General features: G+C 44.0%; 1 protein-coding gene across 2 annotated transcripts in view; it reads left to right on the plus strand.

Moving 5' to 3' along the window:
• The window catches only part of LOC122798813, a 2,048,867-nt gene that overhangs the window by 762,171 nt on the left and 1,261,265 nt on the right, over positions 1–25,431 (plus strand). For both annotated transcript variants that reach the window (XM_044067935.1, XM_044067936.1), the window contains exon 10: positions 11,305–11,515. In XM_044067935.1, coding sequence (XP_043923870.1) covers positions 11,305–11,515 — 211 coding nt within the window. The remainder of the gene's footprint in view (positions 1–11,304; positions 11,516–25,431) is intronic.

The raw sequence follows: 25,431 nt of genomic DNA on the forward strand, positions 1-25,431 counted from the left end.
TCTGGATTTCTTACTCCTGCCCCAACACAGGCCTTTAGCTATCCCTCCTGTACTGGACATTGTTGATGCCTTTTCGGAATCTAGCTTGACCCCTGACACTTTACCTCTTGCTCCCAGAAAACCAGATGGCTATTACAGGGTTCCTGACTATCACAAGTTCCTCTTTAAAAATCCTACTGCAGATCCTGAGACCATTTCACAGGGACCCAAGGGCATTAAGGCTACTACTGCCAGAAATCCTACTCCCTCTGACAAGAGATTCCAGGGCGCTGGATAGATGGGGTAAGAAGGTATACACTTCTGCAACCTTGGTCATTAGGGCCTTAAACTGCCAGTTTCATATGTTAAGGGTCATTTGCATATATCCCATGTGCCTCTGTTACAGGTGGTTTGGGAGGTCACTCATTGGAAGTTCTAGCTTGACTGGAATTTTCATTTATTTTTTTCTGATTGTTTTTTCAGTGTGACCTTCTAGCTCATTGTTATAATATGTTAAAGTATCAACAGCATATTATTGGATTGCTTAAACAGAAAATGATGTTGATTCCTGACTGTGCTGAAAATAAAGTTTTACAGGATTTAATGCATTCTGCTGTACAAGTTGGAAAACATACTTTGCAATGTGGTTTTGATTCACTAGAGGCATCTTGCAGGGCTGCTGTCTTTGGGTCTGTACTTAGAACGCATGCTTTACTTAAGGAGCAATCTTTGCCAGATCATGTTAAAGCTAAATTGCTGGATGCTCCCTTAAACCTGGACCGCCTGTTTGGCATCAAAGCAGAAGTACTTAAAAAGATGGAGGAAAAAGCTAAATGTATGCAAACTGTTAATGATTTCCTACAAGTACAGCCTCCCACATTTAGTAGGCATTGGCCGTCTAAGAATTGGTCCTTTCCTGCCTCTTCCAGGCCTTCTCAGTCCAAACCCAGAACCAGCAGAACACTCGGGCTTCAGTCACAAGGTAAACACAGGACTAAGTAGTTGGGGGCTCCCACTTCCAAAGCAGGGAGTAGTAAGTCCCACCCCCCCCCCCCCCATGGTAAACTGTCTTAATGACTTAACTTTAAAACTTCCAAGCCTTGCACAACTGACCACTCCTTTAGGGGGGGGGGAATTGCCCTGCAGGTAAAAAATTGGGAACTCATTACCCAGGACAAATTGGTTTTAAATATAGATGTGAAGTTGTTAAATCTCACTGTTTATTCTCACTGATGGGTTCGGAGCCGATCCTCTGCTCTGACACGGCCGATAGCAAGCTCAGGGTTTGCCAGTAGCTCGAGACCAAGCCCCTTATCCCACAATGCACTGCTGGAATTACCTCCGATCTAGTTTGCCGCGGCAAGAGAGAGCTTGGTCATCCAGCTAGCTCGGACCATTTTAGAAAAAATTAACAGCAAGTCTATAAAAGATTTTCTTTTTTGTTTAAAAAATATAGTGTGTATTAGTACTATTATATTTACTCTGTAGTTAAATACTTAGTATAAATAGTTTAAAAGTTAGGGCCTTGTTGGCTTCTTAGTTTGTGTGGGCCTTTAGTCCTTTTTCTCTACTATTAATCCTTATAATAGTCAGGCCTCTTAGCCCTATGGATTGGGTTTAGTAGTTTGTGGATCTAATTTTCTGTTTTTTCATTTAAAAATGTCTGATAAGGAGAAATCCCATCCCAAATCGGGATTCAAAAAATGCCCAGATTGTGGGCAGAAAATGTCAGTCACTGACTGACACATTCAATGTGTCTACTGTTTGGGTGCTAAACACCTCCAAGACACCTGCAGCATTTGCCACTCCTTTTCTTCAAGAGTCCTCTTGGAGAGAATGAGGAAACCTATAGACAGGGGATTGCTACAGCAAACTTTTTTGGAAGTTTTGAGTAGCCATGAGGGTGCTAGTATGTCCTCCAAATTCTCAAAATCCAAGTCTTCAGATAAGGTCTCAAAAAAGGCTAAGATTTCAGGAGGGTCATCGGTTCCACATTCATCAGAACCGAGTGTACCTTTGTTTCGGAGCCAGCTCTCGGTATTGGAGCCAGTCTCTGAAGTTCCTTCTTCACCTCTGCTCCAGTCAGCACCTTCGGTGCATTCAGCTAAGTCTTCAGTCAGCCTTTCAGATTTGGGCATGGATCGGCTAGTGCTGAAGCTTTTACATCACCAGGACTTGCCAAATTGTTGTCGGCCCCGACCAGCTCGTCGGTACCGAAGGCCATGGAACCGGATTTGTCTACTCCTCCTCTGAGCCTTACTGGACTCTCGGAGCCGAAGGAAATTGAACCGATGGTGGTCGAACCCTTGGAGCCAATACCCGCACCAGTGTTATCGGCTCTATCTACTCGGATGTCCTCAGTGCCAACCCGAGGGCTCTAGGAGCCGACGCTGTCCCATTGTGTCCGGGGAGGATAGTTGCACCGACTTGGTGCCGACTCTTCCTCTCAGGGCTTCGGCTCGGATGCTCCTACCTCAGGCTCGGAGCCCAGGGTTTCGGTGTGGGAGGATCGGACGGTACTCTTGGGTCCGTCCATTCCTTCTCGTCAGAGCCATGGTGCCTTCGATGCTATGAGGAGAGTTTTGTCTCCAAAGACAATGTTAGCATCGGTTCAGCTTTCCCTCTCCCCTCAGGCTCCTGTGTCTGCTTCTTCATCTACCGATCCCTCTAAGCATAGAGACCCCGAGCCTCAAGTACCCCCACAGGGCATCCCCTGCTCTTCTGAGACCTCCTCAGATCCCCCCACTGAGGAGGTGCCCAGGAAGAGACTGTGCAAGAGGAGGCACTTAGACTCCCCACAGGAGTCTTTCACATCTGACATGGACTTAGATGAGTCAAAAGGGTCCCCTCGATCCCCCTCTGAGGATATCTCCTTTGCAGAGATACTAGAGATCCTTAGTCAGAGGGGCGATTGGCAGTCAAAGACCCCCTACTGAGGATGAGTCCATGCTCTTGAAGGCTTTTGGGTCTCAACCTTCCACTTCTTGGGTTTCTCTGTCTTACGACGAGCTCATGGAACTGATCTCTCGTAAGGCGTGGGAGTCACCGGGGGCCATGGATCCTGTCCCTCGTAGACCCAATAAATTCATATCTGCCCCAGTGGACAAGCCAATTTTGACAAAAGGAGTGCCTGTTGATGCCATGGTGGTAGCTGTAGCCACCAAAACGGAAGTATCTGAGACATCCTGTTCTATCCATCCCCCTAACAGAGATTCTAGGGTTATGGATAGCTATGGGAAGCGCATGTTTAGTTCAACTTTTTCTCTGCGATCACTGAACTACTTAACCCATTTTACAAGACTACAGAGAGACCTCCTGAAAGAGCTAGGAGATGCTCTCCAGGGTACGGTAGGTGCAGGAGTGGCCGACAGTCAACGCCCAGCTCGCTACCCTAAACTCAGTGGTGAACTCGTCCATGCGTCTCATATCCTATGTAGCTGATGGTTCAAGTAGAGCCGCTAGTTCGGGCATTGCTCTTCAAAGACAAGCCTGGATGTGTCTCTGTTGTTTTGAGGAACCCTTTAAGTCTTCCTTTAATAATACCCCATTCGATGGCTCATCACTGTTTGGGCCCAAAGTAAAGGAAACTTTAACCAGGTGTGAGCAGGAAGGCAAGACCTTATCTGCCGTTGGGTCCATTTTTCGACCCCTACTCGGCCCTACCCCAAGGGCCCTAGGAGAGGAAAAATGTGGTTCAGAAAAACTCAGGCAGCCTTTCAGGACACACGTGGAGAAACCCCCTCTAGAGGCAGAGGAGGGGATTATAATGGAAGACGCCGCCCCCGTGGCAGAGGGGGTCCGCAGCAACAGGGTGACAGGGTTCAGTTCTACGGTCAGTCCTACCAGCGCCCCTGAAAGGGGGCCCGACTCTTCGGCTCTGGAGGCAGTTGGGGGTCGCTTGTCTTTGTACCCAGAAGCCTGGCTAAACATAACATCGGATACTTGGGTACAAAGCATCATTTCCAGAGGATATTTCATACCGTTATTTACCCCTCCCATTCCTATAAAGAAAATCCCAGATGTTCCATGCAATCTCAGGGAACAAGCAATTGTAGAGGTCCGCAGATTGCTAGAAAAAAAGTCATCCAACCAGTCCCAGCAGACCAAGTCGGATTCGGAACTTACTCAAGATTCTTTTTGGTACCAAAGAAAACAGGGGACTGGAGACCTATCTTGGACCTCAACAGACTCAACCAGTTCGTAAAGAAAGAGAAGTTCCGAATGGTCACGCTTCAGTCCATTCTTCTCTTCTTAGGGAAAGGCGATTGGATGTGCTCCATAGATCTCATGGAGCATACTGTCACATAAAGATGAACAGACGCTCCAGAGATCATCTACGCTTCCGGCTGGGAGCCAGTCATCATCAGTTTCGAACCCTGCCCTTTGGTCTCACTACAGCCCCCAGAGTGTTCCCCAAATGCACGGCAGTGGTCACGGCTCACCTGAGACATGTAGGATTCCAGGTGTTGGCATACCTAGACAAGTGGCTCCTCACCCCTACCACCAGGCATCAATTGACTCAGGCAACACAATACACTCTGGCACTCTGCCATCAATTAGGCAATCAACTTCAAAAAGTCTGCCTTATCGCCATTGCAGCATACCGTTTTTATAGGAGCAAAATTGGATACCTCAACTACCACTCTACGTCTCCCTATCGAAAGAGTCTCTCTCCTCCGCCAAAATGTCAGCTCACTGGTGTCAAAGAACAAAGCTACAGCAGCGGAGGTATTGAAAGTACTAGGTTTGATGGCGGCAGCAATCCTGGCTATACCACTCGCAAGGATGCATATGCGAATTCTTCAATGGCTCCTCTTCGCTCAGTGGTCTTACCAGCAACTACCGATGCACCACATGATTCTTATCATGGATCCTTGCAGGAAATACCTTCAGTGGTGGTTGACATCTCTTCATGTCACAGTCGGAAGACCCTTTGACCCCCCCTCCCAGTAGCCACTGTGACCATGGACATTTCCCTGATAGGATGGGGGGGCATTTTCAGGGAAAGACTGCCCAAGGCACATGGACAGATAAAGAATCACATCTGCACATCATTGTCCTAGAGTTGAGAGCGGTACTTCTGGCGTTGCAGTACTTTCAGGACTGTCTCCCTCTAGGGACTATTGCAATTCAGACCGACATGTCAGTAGTCTGGTACTTGAACAAGCAGGGTGGAACCAAGACTTACCCCCTTTGTCGAGAAGCCGTCAGGGTCTGGCAATGGGCCGTGTCGTCCCAGCGTTTTCTGTTGGCAACGCACATCCCGGGGAAATCCAACGTGATAGCGGACAAGCTAAGCAGGGCAATATTACTCCCTCACGAGTGGTCTCTCAAACAGGTTGCGGAGTTGATTTTCCGCAAATGGGGCCAGTCTTGCTGCAACCTTTTTGCCAGCCACATCAATTAAAAATGCAGAAGCTACTTGTTCTAATACCACCTCCCGGTCATCCCCAGAGAGACGCACTTTTACGCGATTGGCCCCCGGGTCTCCTTTATGCATTTCCACCCTTCCCATTAATACCCAGATTTTTACAGAAAGCAAAATCGCTGGGAAGGACTGTTATACTCCTAACCCCCTACTGGCCTCGACAGATTTGGTTTCCGTTTCTCCACCATCATCTGTTGGGAGATCCATGGATCCTGGACCCAGTTCTGGACCTTCTGACTCACCCGTCAGGGGATCTTCATCCTTCTCTGCAGTCCCTGAAACTGACTGCTTGGCTAATCCACTTCCCCTAATTGCCAAGCTTCATTCAATTTCAGAAGATACAAGACAGATTCTTTTGTCTTCTCACAAGCCATCTACCAGGAAATTATATGGCAGTAAATGGAAAAGGTTCTCAATTTGGGCCAACGCGCAGAACATTGACCCTTTCTGAGCTCCGTTATCTTCGATTTTAGAATTTCTAGCAAAAATTTTTAAGGAAGGAGCAGCAGCTGCTACAGTTAGAGTTCAGTTAGCTGCTATCTCAAATTTTCACCTTGATCTTGGTGGCTCAAATATTATGAGCCATAAATTATCTAAAACCTTCCTTAAAGGTGTTCTTCATATGAGACCTCCGATCAAAATTCCCTTTTCCCCCTGGAATTTAAACCTTATGCTGTCTCAAATTATTATTCCCCCTTTTGAACCATCATCTTCTTGTGATTTAAAATATTTATCTTGGAAAACAATATTTCTTGTGGCCATTACGTCTGCCCGCAGTGTGTCAGAACTTCAAGCATCATCTATCAGACCACCCTACCTGATCTTCCATGCTGATAGAGTATCTCTCAGAACAAATACCTCATTTTTACCTAAAGTCTGTTCTGAGTCAAATATCAATCAGGTCATTGAACAGCCAGTGTTTTCCCCAACCACTCTAGCAAAATTGGAATATATACTGCACAAACATGATGTACACAGACAGCTCAGATTTTATCTTGACAGAACTAAGGATATTAGGAAATCAGACCAACTTTTTGTATCCTTCTCAGAAGCAAGAAAAGTCAATCCAGTGGCTAAAACAACTTTATCTAAATGGTTATCCGATTGTATAGCCTTTGTTTATGAGAATGGGAGCATGCCTTTAACACACAAACCAAAAGCTCATTCTACCAGAGCTGTCTCTACCTCTTCTGCTTTTCAAGCTAAATTGCCCATTGACAATATTTGCGCTGCAGCCACTTGGTCTAAGCCTCGTACCTTTATCGTACCTTTATCACACATTACAAAGTAGATAGGGCTTCAAGGGACAGGTCTTCATTTGGTTCTACGGTACTGAAGAGCATACTCCCATGAGCCACCCAAGGTTGAGGGTGCTAGGGACGCTACCCATCAGTGAGAATAAACAGTGAGATTTAACAACTTCACATATAGAAGTTATGTACTTACCATAACGTTCCATGTGAGTTGTTTATCTCACCTGTCCTCCTTCCCCCTCCTGGCTGACTGTTGACTTAGAGGCTAGTACCATCCTGGTTATTCAATATTTCTTCTTCCCCTTTGAGAAGTGTTCTTCGTAGATATATAAAAGAGGGTATGTATATGTTGTATGTATATATATATATATATATCTATATATACTGCTGTTACTCGCAGCAAACAAGATCTGAGGTAATTCCAGCAGTGCATTGTGGGATAAGGGGCTTGGTCTCTAGCTACCAGCAAGCCTTGAGCTTGCTATCGGCCGTGCCGGTGCCGAGGATTGGCTCCGAACCCATCAGTGAGAATAAAGGCGAGATAAACAGTTCACATGGAACTTTATGGTAAGTACATAACTTCTATTTTCCAAGGATACAGACCAACTCCAAACGGTTGGCCAGAGGCTCAAAAGCAAGTTCTTTAAGTATCAGGGCTATTCAAAGTGTCCCAGAAGAGGAAAGGGGACAAGGTTTCTACTCAAGACTTTTCCTGGTGCCCAGAAAAGACAACTCCTGGCATCCTGTCCTGGACCTCTCTATCCTAAACACATTTTTGGCGATCCCAAAATTCAAGATGCTAACTCTTCACCAGTTGCTATTTATGCTAGGCATGGATGCCTGGTTGGCAAAACTGGATTTAAAGGTAGCCTACCTGCATATCACAATCAGGGAATCTTGCAGAAGATACCTACGCTTCAAAGCAGGCTACATGCACGGTCAGTTTTCTGCACTGCCCTTTGGCTTATCTACTGCGCCCAGGGTATTCACAAAGTGCCTAGCTCCTGTCATTGCATTTTGCAGGCAAAGAAATATTCAAATGTACCCATACCTGTACAATTATCTAATTCCAGCAGAAAGCCTGGATATGCTATTGAATCATCTGGTGTTTGTAGAAAAACTGCTAACTTCTCTGGGGTACACCATAACCGAAAAGAAATCGCATCTTGTACCCTGCCAAAAAATTATATTCCTGGGAGCAAGCCTGAACACAACTTCCCAGATGGTTTTCCTCATGCCAGAGAAACAAGTTCATTTGATAGCCTGCTCCAAACTACTGGCCAGAAAGACCCAACTGTCTGCAAGGAAAATACTGCAAGCCTTGGCGTTCATGGCCTGCTGCATTCTCCTAATTCCATATGCAAGACTGCATATGAGGAAATTACAATGGTATCTAAAAAGCCTATGGTGTCAACAATCTCAGGATCTAGAAACAATGATTCCTATCCTACCTTGCCCACAGATAAGAGTTCCTTTGGTGGGCAGAGGCCTGCCACCAAAACAAGGGAATGCCATTCATTCTACCCCCTGCCGCCCAAGCCCTAACAATAGATGCATCAGACTATGCATGGGGGCTCACTTGGCAGGGAAGTGCATTCAGGACAAATGGAACTCAAGTCAAATGCACTTGCATATCAATCAAAAAGAAATGTTAGCTATACAGAATGCTCTGACATCCTTCAAGGACCACATTCTTCCAGGACAATTAATGGTAAAGACGGGCAAAAAAAAACAGTGTTATGCGGTATATAAACATGCAGGGGAGAACCCACTCATACCCTATCTGCAGACTAGTCATGGCTCTGTAGAACACAGCCTTGAGCTACTAAGTGCACCTACAGGCTCAATTCTTGCCAGGAAAGCTAAATTCACTGGCAGACAAACTAAGCACAAATCTCATGGACCCACACGAGTGGAAACTGGAACCAAAGGTATTCAACATGTTGAGAAACAAATGGGGGATCCCAGAGATAGACCTGTTTGCCTTCCCCCAGAACTACCAATTGGACAAATTCTGCACAAGGAAGCTTGGAAAGTGGATGCCCTGTCCTTCACCTGGAAAAACCTATCAGTTTTTGCCTTTCCATCTCTGCCTCTCCTCTCCAGGGAACTACTAAAGATCAAACAGGACAAACCAAGGACGATACTAATTGCACCAGACTGGCCAAGCCAACACTAGTACCCACTTTTGCGCAGTGTGTTATTGCTGGCACCATGACACCTGCCTCAGACCCCTGCCCTGCTATCCCAGCAGAAGCGACAGATTTTGCACCCTCAGCTTCAAACGCTGAACCTGGCAGCCTGGCTAACTTTTACCATCCCTCAGTAAGCAAGTGTTGGATGTCATTCTGGAGGCAAGGAGGCCTAGTACTAGAATGTCTTGTGCTGAAAAATGGAAAAGATTCTGTTCCTGGAACCAATCTCAGGGGATGGGCACAGCAGCGCCCAATTTACCTCAATTCTTCAATACTTAACTGAGATGCTTCACAAGGGCCTTTCCTTTTCCTCCATCAAAATTCATGCCTCCGCCATTTCATCTCATTACAACACAGAACCACCCCTCTTTTCTCATCCACTGCTGAAGCAGTTCCTCAGAGGGGCCAAAAACATAAGACCACCCAGGAGAGCCCCAACTCCAGCCTGAGACTTTAACTTTGTATTGGAAAAACTCACTCTACCTCCCTTTGAGCCAGCTGCAAATGCAGAATTGAAATTCCTTTCCTGGAAAACAGCTTTCTTTTTGGCCATCACTTCAGCAAGAAGGGTGTCTGAATTACAGGACCTAAAGGCAGTGGAGCCTTTCACCATCTTTCATGCGTTCAGGGTGTCCTTCAGGACAAATCCCTCCATGCCCAAGGTGGCATCCAGTGTGGCTCTTAATCAGTCCATTCATTTGCCAATCTTCTTTTCTAATCCACAGAACAAAGGGGAATGATTACTGCACTCCTTAGATGTGCACAGACAACTTAGATTTTACTTGGACAGGACTAAACCTCTCAGGAAATCTGAACAGCTGCTGGTTGCATTTGCTGCAGGGGCAGAGGGGAAGGTAATTTCAAAGCAAACCATTTCTAAATGGATAGGCCGTTGCATTAATTTCTGCTATAAGCACCATGGAAAACCTACCCCTCAGGGTATAAGACCACATTCAACTAGGGTTGCATCTACCTCTACAGCCTTCCTCAGAGGTGTCCCTACCAGGGACATCTTAGAAGCTGCTACCTGGAGTTCTGTAAATACCTTCACCAAGCATTAGCATTTACTAATTTTCTCTAAATCCAGAGCTGGCTTTGCCACTGCAGTCTTGCAGGGCCTTATAGCTGGTCCTGATGCTATCTAATTTCCTCCTCCCATCCTTAGCTTTGGGAACCTACCCAGATGTGATGACTGCAACAGTGAAACACGAAGAACATAGTACAGTTGTGTACACTTACCATAAATGTAGATGTTCGAGTGTATTCACTGTTGCAGACCTGGTTACCCTCCCTCCAGCTCCCTGACTTCTTTTGGCTGTGCCTCTATTGTTGTTTACTATGCTTAAAGCTTTTTGGTGTATTTGCTTTTTTGTTGGAGGTGTAACCTTGTATATATAATTGCTTCCCATTATGGGGGCACCTGATATCTGGGACAAGAAAAAACTGATGTAATGGCGTCGGCTGCATGCTTTATACCAGTGACTACGACGTCAATGAAGAAGAGACGGCAACCGATGCAGGACCCAAGACATTGATAATCAGGCCGACTGAGGGCTACTGCAAGCAGGTAACCCAAATGTGATGACTGCAACAGTGAAATACACTCAAACATCAACATTTATGGTAAGTGTACACAACTGTACTTTCCCTGCACTGCCCTTTGGCTTATCTACTGCGCACAGGATATTCACAAAGTGCCTAGCTCCAGTCATTGCATTTTGCGGGCAAAGAAATATTCAAATATACCCATACCTGGACGATTGTCTAATTCAGGCAGAAAGCCAGGACATACTATTAAATCATCTGGCATTGCTAACTTTTTCTGGGGTACAGCATAAACGAAAAGAAATCACATCTTGTACCCTGCCAACAAATTGTATTCCTGGGAGCAAGCTTGAATACATCTTCCCAGATGGCCTCCCTCAGTCTCTGATGATTGAAGCCATCTTGGGAGGGTTCAGTGTGTGAATGTGCTTTGTCACTGAAGTCTGTTGCAAGTTTGAGAGGCTGAATTGCCACCTACTAGCAATGTCCCATATTAAAAGCGGAAACAGACATTCTATTAGATACAGGAATAAACTGGTACAGATTAAAAAAATGAAAAGAAAATTGGTGGACTCTGGCTTTTAGGGAGTATGATATAAGCCATGATGTTCATGTTCATTAACAAGAAAAGCTCTCCTTTTCATGTCATTACTATATGTGGTGTCAAACTCATCTAATACATTGGCTATGGTCAATAGTGTGTACCCATGTCGGGTGTTGCTGTTATATATGTGGGGTAACATAAGTGAGTATATTATCTGTCATATCTAATTATGTAACCTGTGTTTAGTCTGCGTTTGTGTCTATCTGTGCAGTTGTAACATAAGCAATTTCCTGTGGGATCAGTAAAGTATTTCTGATTCTGATATTCCTGTTCTTGCATTCATGATTTATTTTAATATAGGAAATCAAAAGAGCTTCTAACGAAGATGATGATGGTAGTGATGAGGATGATCTGATGTCTGTTGCATCCGAAGATTTTGGCTTGGATTCCATCTTTGAAGAAAGTAGAAAACTGCCTGTTTTTACAGTCAGCTCCAAAGAGTATTTGAAGTTGCGAGGCAAACTACCGAGAGAAGGGCCACCTCAAGTATTTAACTCTATGGAGGACACAGGTAATGTAGTGCATTTCATGTGGTTCTGATTTAACCAAAGATGAAAACATTTCCTATAAAGTGTTTCAAACTCTTGTAGTGAACAGGTCTGACTGCATTAGTAGGGTGCGTATCCTCATACTGTTTTGTGTAGTAAAGTACAGGTGTGCAAAATCTTGCCATAACATTAAATGACCTTGTCTTCACTGTTGCAGTATTCTTCACAGTAGGGATCTCCTGCCAAGGATAGCCTAACGTCAGGCTAGTATACCAAAGCCTGTAGATCTTGTATGTGCTATACATCACACAACCCACAAGGTAATAATGTGAATATGCACGCTTATAATTTTGCAAAGCTGTAAAAGCAACTTAAACTGCAACAAGGTCTGTTCTGGGAGCAAGTGTATTTGGAACAGAGTAGCGATAAAAGCAAATTGCCAGAGGGACTGAGACTTGATAAAAAGTTAATGTAGAGCAATGTGCGTGGAGAACTAGCACTGGAATGGACCGACATTGTAGAGAAAGCTAGCTTCAAACTAATAAACTTGCTTGTCAAACATAAAGAAAACAGGACACCACTAAGGAAACAATTGTGACTCCTGAGACTGAATTTACGCAGGAGCCAGACCATGAACAGAAATTCCAGATTGTAGCAGAGAAAGTTCACAATTATCAGAAGTCCATTCAAGAGAGAAAGATTTAGAAAATGAATAGAGATCAAATGGGCAAACATGAACCACAGTGTCTCACAAAGCATAGATCCAAAAGAGAAGGTGGAAATAGACAGCAGAACTACTGGAGATGTTTTAACAGGAGAACCAGCAACAAGGTAACACAGGCACCAACAGGTATCCCCAATATTACCAATAGTAGTGCCAGCAATAATTGCATTGACAATAATATTGACAACAACACTCTGAATGTTCAAGCTGCTAAAGCAGGTGATATGAATGAACAGGTTTTTCACAATGTGAACACACCCACAGGACCAGACAGACAACTGAGGGAAAGACAAATGGAGGACCAACAGCATCCAGCACCCCTTGGACTCCACAGATGGACATGAGAGAACAGTGGAATCCTACCCAGCCACAATACAACTCCCAGCACTCAAATCACCAGAACCCAGTACACATGAACATGAATTACCATCACAACAGTTGCAGGTTCAACCAGAGATGCAGTCCACAGATGTTCCAGACAGAAGTGAACTACCGTCTGAACCCAAGGAGGGTGGACTAGAACAACCGGAGGAGGAAGCATTGGATCAGAACGAGAGATTTGAGGTACCTTGGGAACAACAACTTGTACCCTTTAGGGCCTCAAGCCTGCAGATGGAATTAATCCCCAGGATCTGGAACCATTCTAAGAAACCACTGACAGCACTTGGAAGAAAAAGTGCTTAACAGAGAACTTGCATTCATACTTCAGGGAAGGAGTGATTTGAGACCGACCATCATTGATTTAAAAAAGTATATGTGAGGAAGTTGAATTTGAAACTTGTATACTCAGCACAGATCCTCGTGGTGGCCAGCAGAGTAATTCAAGCTTCAGAGAGCTAAAAAAGCGACTTTACCTGATTTAAGTATATTTTTGTGGCTTTCCCACTTCTAATTACCTAGCGACTGTATTTCGCCTGCTTTGCTGATACATTGTAATTGTTTTTCTGCATATATCTTGTTATTGCACTTGAAAATCTCAATTTGTTACTTTTAAATCTGTAATTGTTGCAAATTGTTTCTGTAGGCTGTGATAGCCGATTTATAGCATTTATAAGTGTCTACTGTTCTGTTTCTCCTTGTTTTCTGAAAAAAAAATATATATATCTCTTGTTTTCCCGCCTTACTGAGCTAGAGTAGTCCAGTTTCAGAGTTGCTGATCCCTGGACTTTGTTTGTAGTTCCTGTTACTGATTCTTTGCCTAATTTGGAAGAGAGGAAGTTCCCTTGCTTACCAGTGGGAGTGGGAAGCATTGAGCTGCCTGTTGGTCCAGTTTTGTGAGGTTTCAGCCAGTAACTTGTAGTCTATTGGTCGTTTTGGGCCAGTTCCTAGCTTCTTTCAGCCCCCTGATATAAAACACGCTAAACGCGCGTTTTTCAGCTTGTACCTACTCAGCACAGATCCTCGTGGTGGCCAGCAGAGTAATCCAAGCTTCAGAGAGCTAAAAAAGCGACTTTACCTGATTTAAGTATATTTTTGTGGCTTTCCCACTTCTAATTACCTAGCGACTGTATTTCGCCTGCTTTGCTGATACATTGTAATTGTTTTTCTGCATATATCTTGTTATTGCACTTGAAAATCTCAATTTGTTACTTTTAAATCTGTAATTGTTGCAAATTGTTTCTGTAGGCTGTGATAGCCGATTTATAGCATTTATAAGTGTCTACTGTTCTGTTTCTCCTTGTTTTCTGAAAAAAAAAAAAAAAAAAATATCTCTTGTTTTCCCGCCTTACTGAGCTAGAGTAGTCCAGTTTCAGAGTTGCTGATCCCTGGACTTTGTTTGTAGTTCCTGTTACTGATTCTTTGCCTAATTTGGAAGAGAGGAAGTTCCCTTGCTTACCAGTGGGAGTGGGAAGCATTGAGCTGCCTGTTGGTCCAGTTTTGTGAGGTTTCAGCCAGTAACTTGTAGTCTATTGGTCGTTGGGCCAGTTCCTAGCTTCTTTCAGCCCCCTGATATAAAACACGCTAAACACACTAGAGCAGCGGTGGTTAAACTATTTGGGCCACCTAAATTCCACTCTTCAAATTTTCCCTTAAAACTACCTTCCTCGAGCTGTACTGCTGATCTAACCAGCGTATCCTATAACTAAAAGGTTCATCTCTACTTGATTCCCAAGTAGACTTTTCTCTATCTGTAAAGCCTAGCACTTACTCCTACAGTACTTGAACCTTGATAAAGCACTCTTATTATAGATACCCCACCAGCCTAAAACCCACATCCCCCGGAGTCCTTTGAAAGTCTTTTCATCTATTACTCTAGTATGTCGAGAGATCAGTTGCTAGTGTCCTCTCCTGCTCAACTGGTGAACCTGGGAATATTGAGGCAATGCTACAATTGCCTCATGTACACAGACAATCCTCTCCTTCTCCCACAAAACACAAATACATGCGAGAGATGCAACTATACGGCCAAACTGGAGGCTGAGCTCTCTCAACATAGGACTGGCAAGACCAGACAGGAGGAGAAGGTAACCACACACAATACATACCCAGTCACACATAGTACCATCACAACTTCAAATCATACACATGATCACACAAAGACATACTCGGAGGCTCTGATCAAAAATCTACCAAAACAGCAGAGGCCACCAAAGCAGACACCCAAACTACCACCACCTCAGGACCCAACACATGCATCACATAGACCACACAGTCAGAGTGTCAAACAGTCACAGCCCTTAAGGCCAAACACAATGCCAGACACGCTCGTCATTGGCGACTCCATAGTCAGACACACTGACGTCCCGCTCACCAGACTGAGTAAGGAGAAGGTCACAGTAAGCTGCCTGTCGGGCGCTAGAATCCGCCACATAACGCAAGCACTCAGGTCTCTCAACAGCAGGTACAAGTACAACTCAGTCATTGTCCACGCTGGTGTCAACGACCTGAGACGTACCTCCTTGGACTACATGAAAAGGGACATCGAGGAGCTCTCTGATTATGTAGCCCAGGCAGGTATGACCCTGACCTTGAGCAGTATCCTACCTTCACCTAGAATGATGCCACAATACAGTGATAAGATGATCAGCTTTAATAAGTGGCTTAAATTCTGGTGTCATTCAAAGGGGATCCAATGTCTGTCTGCCTGGGATGACATGCTGGACAAGCCACGCTGCTTCGCAAGGGACGGCTTGCACCTGTCACCCCTGGGCTTCCGGATATTGGCAAAGGCTCTTGCCACCCCCATAGTGCCTTTTTTAGGCAATGCTCAAATTCTAAACCTACCACCCTAGAACACAAAAAAGGAAAAAAAAACTAAGGGTAATGCTGCTCAATGCCAGAAGTCTCAATCTCACGATGCACGCACTCGAGGCCCTTCTCAATATGGAGAACATCGATGTCTGTGCTGTGACAGAAACCTGGTTCAAGGCTCCTGAGAGCACTCCAGCACTATCGGGTTTCACCTCATATCATGCGCTCCGGCCCCAAAATCCGGACAACACCAAGAAAGGAGGGGGGGGTGTCCATATTCATAAAGGACACCCACACCTCAAGGTTGGTGGCAACGTACGATGCATTGGAGACCATCCAGGTGCAATTAACCATAAGCAAGACTGCTCTGCAATTTGTAGCATGTTACAGGCCACCCTCTCAAACTCAGGAACCTCACATGGCCTTCCTGAAAACATTAGAGGGGATAAATGCATCTCCAAACACCATCATACTAGGTGACTTCAACTACCCTAATATAGACTGGGAACACTACTCAAGCCCAAACACTCTAACCCAAAGATTCCTGGAGTTCATAAACTCAAATGCCATGGAACAACTAGTCACCATCCCCACAAGAGGAGAAAACATACTTGATCTCATCATCACGAACATGGGATCAAAATGTTCAACACCGGAAGTATACCCCTCACTGGTGAGATCAGATCATAAACTAATCTCGCTGGAGGTCCTCATCCCGCCCCCACCTGAAATAAAAAAGACCACAGTGAAAAGCTTCTCAAAAGCCGACTTCACACTTCTAAAAACTAGTGTGGTCTCCTTTAAGGCCCCTGAGCCAGTGGTAAACATTACTCAAACCGCTGAATCACTTACAAATGCCTTCTCCCAGCACCTACAGGACTGCATGGATCAGGCAATCCCAAACAAAACTTAGACTCTCTGCACCAAAGGCAAGCGTCCGGTCTGGTGGACCCCAGCCATAAACAAGCTTTACAACAAAAGGAGGAAGCTACTACAAGATAGAGCAAAATCCTTGAAAGGTAAGACACCTTTGATCATTATAAGTAAAAAAACTAAGAGCTCTCATAAAATCATCCAAGGCAAATTTTGAGAGAAAAATCGCCAAGGACTCAAAAGACAATCATAAGGCCTTCTTTATCTATGTTAGAAACCTAGGAGGAAACTCCCAGATATGCTCAGAATTAGTTCAAAATGATGTGAAGATTACCGAACCTACACACATCTCCAACATACTGGCTGACAGGTTCAGTGCAAACTCCCCCCCCCCCAAAAGGAGAGATATTTATACCAGAGGATTGTAGCCCCCCAAACATCTCCATCGCCCAGGTGAGAACTGCCCTCACAAAGGCAAAAAACACAGCATCCATGGGACCGGATGGTGTCCCCGGCTGTGTGCTCCACGAACTCAATGAGGAATTAAACCCACAGTTAGGACAGCTGTTTAATCTTAGCCTCACCTCAGGATACGTACCCAAGGAGTGGCGCACGGCGACTGTGGTCCCACTTCACAAGGGCGGTGCCTCCACCGACCCTGGAAATTACCGCCCCATCAGCTTGACAAGCCTTATCTGCAAAGCCATGGAGAGAATTATAATGGAACTCATAAATAAAGACATAGGGAACTTGCAGACTTTGGATCCAACCCAGTTTGGCTTTGTCAAAGGCAGATCATGCCTCTTAAACTTGGTTGACTTTTTCGAGACAGTCACCAAGGCCATTGATGAGGGAAAGGCAGTCCATACAGCCTACCTCGACCTGGCAAAGGCCTTCGACACAATACCCCACTCAGGTATCATCGAAAAACTCATCAGCTTGAATGTGAACCCATACATCACAAGATGGGTTGCAAACTGGCTAAGTGACAGAACCCACAGGGTCAGAGTTGCTGGAGCCATGTCAGACTCAAAGCCTGTCACAAGTGGTGTCCCACAGGGCTCAGTCCTGGGTCCACTCTTGTTCGGCATCTACTTTTCTGAAGTACAAGCAAACACAGGAGGGTTATGGCTGACAAAGTTTGCAGATGACTGCAAACTGGGCGCCATAGTCGAAAACACATCTGACACAGATATCCTTCAGAAGGGCCTCACAGAAATGGAAAACTGGTGCCAGAGCCATGGCCTAAAGTTAAACGCCAAGAAATGCATAGTCATACCCTTCGGGAAAAACAAGGTTACCCCTAGCTACCATATAGGTGGCAATCCACTGAGCACAGAAGGTCATCAGGGATCTGGGGACCCAGGTTGACAGTAGCCTATCGTTTGACACTCATGTTGCCAAAGTAGTTAGGAAGACCTTCTATATTGCCCACCTGATCACGAAGGGATTCACATCTAGGTCAAGGGAGGTCATCGTCCCCCTGTACTCATCACTCATTAGACCTATGATTGAGTACAATGCCCCGTTCGGAATGTATCTGACCCGACACCTGCTGCAGCTTGAAAGGCCCCAAAAGTTCCTCACCAAAAGGATAAAGGGTCTCAAAAATATGTCTTATGCTGCCCGGCTGAAAGAACTCCAGCTCTATTCAGTCTCATACCGCTTGCTCAGAGGTGACCTGTGCCTGACATATAAGGCCATGTCAAACCCAGATTTGATGAATATGCTTCACCTCAAAAAATCTAGATCCCTCAGAACCACAAGGGCGGGAGACTTAAACCTTGACAAGGTTATTAATAGAACGTGCTGGAGGGACAGATTCATCACCCAGAGACTCCCTATGCTGTGGAACAAAATCCCGGTACATGTGAGGCAGAGCACCTCGCTGGCCTTGTTCAAGAGGAATCTTGACCTATGGATGGGAGATCGCAGATATACCCCAGGGATTACCTCAGTGTCACTGCTTGACTGAGGCACAGCAAAATAATAGGCATAGTTTTATTCAAACTAAAGGGGTGGCGAAAGCCACATAACTATGGGCTAGGCTTATAAATGCCCTTGGGCAGATAGCCTAGTATGAACCTATAAGAAAAATAACATGGGGGAAGGTAAGTCCATCGAAGAAAAAATTAAAAGACCAGTAGTTTTTGCCCCCCACTGCATCCCATACCTGCCACCTTTGAGACCAGATTCCAGCCTGACATAAGAAAGACTCTCCGAAAACCACCAAAACGTAACTTTTATAATATTTCCAAAGATGAGATATTTGCAATTAAGAATTTGAGCAGTGATAGAACTAGACATGCTAATGAAGGCTGACGAGGGTAGGGGCAAACATTATGCTGATAGTTGTATAATGAAAATCGAGAACATTCTGAATACACCCAAGTTTTATTCTAAACATTCCCTTGAGGAGGATAAAACTGCATATATACACAATGGAAAGGTAAGCTAACCAAAATGCTTAATGAAGAACTTATTAGTGAAAACTTTGAGTAATTGAACACTCCTCAACCTAAATTACCTTGTTTTTCTGGATTCCCAAACCTCGTAAGAATAGGGAAGATCCACCTTACAGACCTGTTATTTCAAGTGTAGAGGTTCCATATTAGAGGCCACTGCCATAGATTTAGATTTTATTCTTCAGCCTGTTGCTGAAAATAACCCCTCTTTTATTTTAGATTCACTTGAGTTTTTTTAAGAAAAATAATTGTATGCGAATGATCACAGCATTTTGGTAACGATTTACATGTGTGGTAACACAATGTAACGGACTTCAGTGTCCTGTACTGAAGCAGCTACAGATGATTGTAGCAGAAATAACAGTGCTGCATAAGGGCAAACTGAATGCTTGGGAAAGCTAATAAAACTTGGTGTAGAGCTACAATGGCCAGGCTTACAGACAGATGAAGGGGATAGCCATGAGTGTGGCTATGGCCTTATCCTGGCAGTGTACCCTTAAGCAAGTGGGAGGAGGAATTTGCACTGCAAAGTGAATACTTAGTGAGTTTAGATTTCTTACCTTGCCAGACTATGAATACATCATCAGTAAGTCATTTTTGGGTCATTTTCAAGTTAATCAATTTTCTATTAAATGTAAGAGTCAAACCCTGTGCTTTGTGTTTGTGAGGTAATCACTTACATTATTTCAACCATTACATCAATAACTCTGCCTCCTTCCTAAAATTTACCACTTCCATTAGGTCGGAGTCAGTGCCATTCCTTGATATGATATTAATAAAGATAGAGGAATATTGATTAGTAACTAATACAGGAAACGAATAAGGGCACTTGACAGAGAGAGTATGCATCCAGTAAAAAGTAAGCACAATGTAGTAAAATCAGAAGGCTGCAGATTAGCACGTATTACCACAGAATTGCCCCCTTTTCTCAAAATGTGGATGATCTTTAAAATGATTCCTTAACCAGAGTATATGAATCAAACATGCTACATATGATCCTGGTTCCCATTAGAGATTCTAAAACTACCTGGTGATTTACTCTTGAACTTCGACAGCTGCGGTGACAAACTGCTGTGTCTTCTGGACCCAGTGCTCCACAACCCTGAAGAAAGTAAAGGATCTCCAACTGTGACAGCTGCATGAGACACTGGAGTAAGGTTTCCTACAGAAGGAAGTGGCCTAGATCCAGGAGCCCGTGGTGATGTGAAGTTATTAGGAAACTAAGTCTTTGTTCCCTGAAGTCCTGGAAGTGCTAAAATGCAGGATCTTTGTTTAACTGTGGAGAATCCTGGCGGTGGCTGCACAGGAACATCTACTGCCTTTTTCCTAATGTACCATCTTCTGCAACTGATGCTGGGCTATGTGCGATTGTTCTGTTACCATCACGCTCCAATGTACTATTAATATCTGGTTCAGTAGCAGGTGGACAGCATTCCAAAATGTTGTATGTGTAAACGGAGTACTTTTGAGCATCTGTAGTACTCCACTACACTCTTGAACACTGATATCCAATAAGGGACAACTTGTCCTCACAGTCAGAAAGATCATTCAGAATTCCCAAGTAGTCAATTGTCATGGAACATATCATCATGTGAATATTGTCAGGTTCAAGACCATTTAGAACTTTTCTTCTTAAACTCACGCCTTCAGAATCAACAAAGATCCCTTGCAGCAGTTCAAAACCATTTTCAGGTACAATCTCGCCTTTGAGTAGGTCTCTGTCTCCTACAGTGGACTTTTTTTGTCATCCAGAAAGATGCCATTCCTTACCCGAGCACACATGAAGTGATAGTTAACTAGTGCATGTGCTCAAACAACCACCACCTGTTGCACCCACTTTCTGGCAGTGCTCACAGGGTAGCTGCTTTCCTCTGATAACTGCCATATGCATATTTTTCAGGAATCCATCATCTTCAAATACTTCAGCTGACTACAGTGCACAGTTAACATGTGTCCACTCATTCTGGCCAATATACAAAAGCTGTCCAGATTCATTCATACCATCATCACCATATTTTAAGCAGAGTTCACACTGTCTGTTGTCTTCCACATCTGGAGGTGGATTTACTTCTGGGCTGTCCTCATTGTTTCTTTCCAAGCCTGCAGAAGGAGGTATGGGTGGAGGGCCTGGTACAGGGGAATCTGAGTGTTCAGCTCCTTTAGGTCGAGCTGCTGGAATCATCTGCATTGGTGAGGGATTGTAAGAGTTAACTGTCCTTTTCTCGCTCCTGCCACTGAGCGTAATTATGGTCCAGTGATGGCGGCAGCACGGCATTAGGCAATAAACTGCTGCTGCTGGATACTTTATGCAGCTCACAAAATCTGACTTCTTAACACTGACCCAAGGGAAGACGCATTCCATTTGCCTTACAAAGAAGGATTTAACCATGTTCGCTTTCTTATTTTCTGGCTGCCCACCATCTGCATTCATGGCTGCCTAGATGATCTTCACAATATCATCACTGAATTCAAGCACAGATGTGTATCCTCCCTGATCCATTTTTCTCTTCACACTTTCCAAGTCTTGAGGATGTAGATCTTCGTGTGTACAGATTTCTGTGAGGACTGGTGGATCAGGTCCTTCTAGAGATCTTCTGGAAGGTATACTCTCCTCTAACAGTGACCCTACGTGGAATAGGCCTTTTGGTAAAATTATGCAATGAAGGCACCCTAATCCAAAACAGAAAAGTAAGGATGGTTGTATTCTAACTTACACCTGGGATTTCAATACAGTTAAAACTTTTAGTAAGGAGAACTGGGCCATCCTCACTGACAATCAGCAGCTTGTAAGGGTGTTAGGAGATCACCCTAATTTTGTATATAAAAAGACCAGAAGCATACATACAGTGGATATAAAAAGAGTACACATCCTTGTTAAAATGTCAGGTTTTTGTAATATATAAAAATGAGGCCACAATAAATCCTTTCAAAACTCTTCCCACCTTCAGTGTGACCTATAACCTATACAGTTCAAATGAAAAATAAATCTTTTAGGGGAAAAAATATAAAAAATAAAAAACTTACAAAAAGCTGTTTGCATTAAGTGTGTACACCCTTAAACTAATACTTTGTTGAAGCACCTTTAGATTTAATTACAACATCCAGTCCTTCTTGGGTAGGAGTCTATCAGCATGGCACATCTTGACTTGGCAATATTTTCCCAGTCTTCTTGCAAAAGCGCTCCAAATCTGTCAGATTGTGAGGACATCTGTTGTGTACAGCCATCTTCAGCTCACCCCACAGATTTTCTATTGGATTTTGGTCTGGGCTCTAGCTGGGCCATTCCAAAACTTTAATTTTCTTCTGGTGAAGCCATTCTTTTGTTTATTTGGATGTATGCCTGGGGTTATTGTTGTATTGAAATGTGAAATTCCTCTTCATCTTCAGCTTTCTAGCAGATGCCTGAAGGTTTGGGGCCAGAAGTGACTGGTATAGGGAACTGTTCATAATTCCCTCCACCTTAACTAAAGCCCAGTTCCAGCTGGAGAAATGCACCCCCAAAGCATGATACTGCCACCACCATGCTTCAGTGTGGGATTGTTATTTTGGTGATGCAAAGTGTTTGTGCGCCAAACTTACCTTTTGGAATTGTGGCCAAAAAGTTCAGCCTTGGTCTCATCAGACCATAACACATTTTCCCACATACTTTTGGGAGACTTGATGTATTCTGCTAATTTTAGCTGGGCCTGGATGTTTTTCTGTGTAAGAAAAGGCTTCCGTCTTGCAGCCCTACCCCATAGCCCAGACATATGGAGAATACGGGAAATTGTTGTCACATGTAATACGCAACCAGTACTTGGCAGAAATTTCTGCAGCTCCTTCAGTGTTGCTGTAGGTATCTTGGCAGCCACCTCCCTTACCAGTTTTGTCTTGTCTTTTCATCAATTTTGAAGGGGCGCCCAGTTCTTTGCAACGTCACTGTTGTCCCATATTTTCTCCACTTTTTGATGACTGTCTTCGCTGTGTTCCCTGGTATATCCAATGTTGTGGAAATTTTTTGTACCCTTCTCCTGACTGTTACCTTTCAACGATGAGATCCCTTTAATGCTTTGTAAGCTCTCTGCGAACCATGACTTTTGCTGTAGCAGGCAACTGAGTAAATGTCAGGAAAATCCTACTAGGACAGCTAAACTTTATTTCGGGTTAATCAGAGTCTCTTTAATTGATGGCAGGTGTGTACCCAAGAAGACTGAATGTTAAATCAAAAGGTGCTTCAACAAGTATTAGTTTAAAGGCATGCACACTTATGCAACTAGCTTATTGTACGTTTTTTATTTTTTGTGTTTTTCTCCCTAACAGATGTTTGTTTTTCATTTGAATTGTACAGGTTATAGATCACATTAAATGTGGGAAACGTTTTGAAATGATTTGTTGTGGTCTCATTTTTTATATCACAAAAATCTGGCATTTTAACAGGGGTGTGTAAACTTTTTCTATCCACTATAGCTATTTGGGGAAAAAAAATAAGGAACACCAGGATTTCATGAGCACTAAAATCTGTGGGCCACCTAGCTGCACTTTCTGTGAATACTTGATGGAGTGCGACTCATTTGAGTGCCCAGGTCTTTAAAAAGATGATGAAATCTTCAACAGGTGATCACTGTAATACTGAAGTTGTATATAGGACCATGTTTAATGACTGTCCCTCCTTTTATTTGGGTAAGACTATGAATAAACTGTAAAGGAGAATTTTAGGTCCTGTTTCTGATGTCAGACATAAGTGTCAGAGGAACTCCTTATCCAAACACTTAGACCACCCCAGAAATTCTAGTTTTAAATTTATCATTCTGGACCAGGGTTGCCAGACGTCCCTATTTGGGCGGGACTGTCCCGAGATCAGCAGCCTGATCCCAAGTCCCGCCCTGCCGGTTTAAATCCCGGCCAGCCTCCGTTTTTTTTTTTTTTTTGGCATACAGGCCAATCAAAAATCGCTAAACATGGAGCTTCTTGTGTTCCGCATTAAACAGAAGTAGCTCCTTGTTTAGCGATTTTTGATTGGCCCATATGCCTGTATACGGGCTAATCAAAAATAGCTAAACACGGAGCTACTTCTGTTGAATGCGGAACTGCAATGTTCCGCATTAAACACGATAAGCTCCGTGTTTAGTGCAGATCTTTAATGTGGAACTCTGTTCTGCATTAAAGACCTTTTTTTTTGCTTTTCACTTTTTTTTTCGTCCCTACCTGGGTCATACGAAATCTTGCAACCCTGTTCTGGACTGTGTGGAGATGGATGAGCTTGAAGGGGATGTCAGTGGTGTTTTGGAGAAAAAGAGGTATGCTGACAGTTGAAATTAAAAGCATTCAGAAAACCAGAACTTAACTACTGTTGCTGTATTAACAGTGTGTTGAATTGATGTAAGCTGCCACACAGTCTATAAAGGTTTTTTAGAATTTTTATTTTGAGGAAGTAAAATATACTAAATAATAAAAACTATCTGTAGAATTTGTATAATTATTTTTGTTATCTTAACCTGACTTCTGCTATTAGATTTATTGCATCACACCAGAGATTTAAAAGGTAATTTCAAAACACATTTTTTCATGCCTTTATTACCATGTAGTATTGGTATAATGCCCCTATTTACTATACTGGTGAATGCTCATGCACACACCTGCACACTTTTATAATTACTATTTTACTTCATCCACTATTTTCTGTATTTTTTGTATGGTTTTACTATTAGTTTTCTTGTATAAACACGATGTTCTTCATCTCGCATTGCTGCAGTCCTTACACTTGGGTAGTCCGCTGTCCTCGGTCGGCCCGAATATCAAAGTATAAGGCTGACGTCGGTCAAGGCGCATTAGACTGACATCAGGACGTCAGGGTACAAATGCGCATGACCGACGTCATATCCTCAGTCTTTTTTGCCGTATGGTCCGATGCAGAAGCAGCGTTGCAAGTGCCGGTTGGCGTTCTGAAATTTTTCGAATTCGGAGTTTCAGGCCGAGTCAAAGTTGGCTGAGTACCCCGTTGGGGAATATTTTAGTTTTTTCTTGCCTCAGTGGTTTACCGGATGTCAGAAAAAGTGAATAACTGTATTTCTTGTGGGAAACAGATACCGCATAGAGATTATCATACTTTGTGTATTCCTTGTTTAGGGCCTGAGCACGACGTTGTTGGGTGTCGCTTTTGTGCTAGATTCAATAAGCGCACTATTAAGAGAAGGTTAGATTGTGCCAGGTTAGTCTTCGGAAGCGGTGCAATTATAATATGCCGTCGGATGCTCCGACGCCCGCTTCTTCAAGAAGCGCAAGGTCAAAGCAGCTAAGCCTAGGCAAGAGGAACCGTCCGCACGGACGCGGTTCTTTAGAGGTGTCGGTGGAGCCGGGGGTTCCGCCGGAGGTTTCTCTGGAGTCCCAGGGGGAGACTTTGTTATTGCAGGATGTGGCCTCTCAGGAGGCAGGTCAGGCTGAAGGGGCTTCTCAGGTTACTGTACTCCCTTCCCTTCCTAGGGTGGTTAGGCCCTCTCCTTCTGTTTCCAAGGCTTCTCCCAGAGGCAGGCCAGGTTTAGCCTCAGTTGGTGTCACCCCTAGTTCTTCAGGTTCTGTGGCCAAGAAGCATATGCTTAAAATGGCAGAAGATTTGATTACTTTGATTAGAGGTTCTTTGCCCCCTCCTGATAAGAGACCTAGGGTGGAACCTGAGTTGGGGAGTTTTGAGCAGGCTTCGGATGTTTCA

Source organism: Protopterus annectens, chromosome 3.part1 (genome assembly GCF_019279795.1).
Source record: "Protopterus annectens isolate FY-2018-M chromosome 3.part1, PAN1.0, whole genome shotgun sequence".
In the NCBI taxonomy this organism is placed as follows: Eukaryota; Metazoa; Chordata; order Ceratodontiformes; family Protopteridae; genus Protopterus; species Protopterus annectens.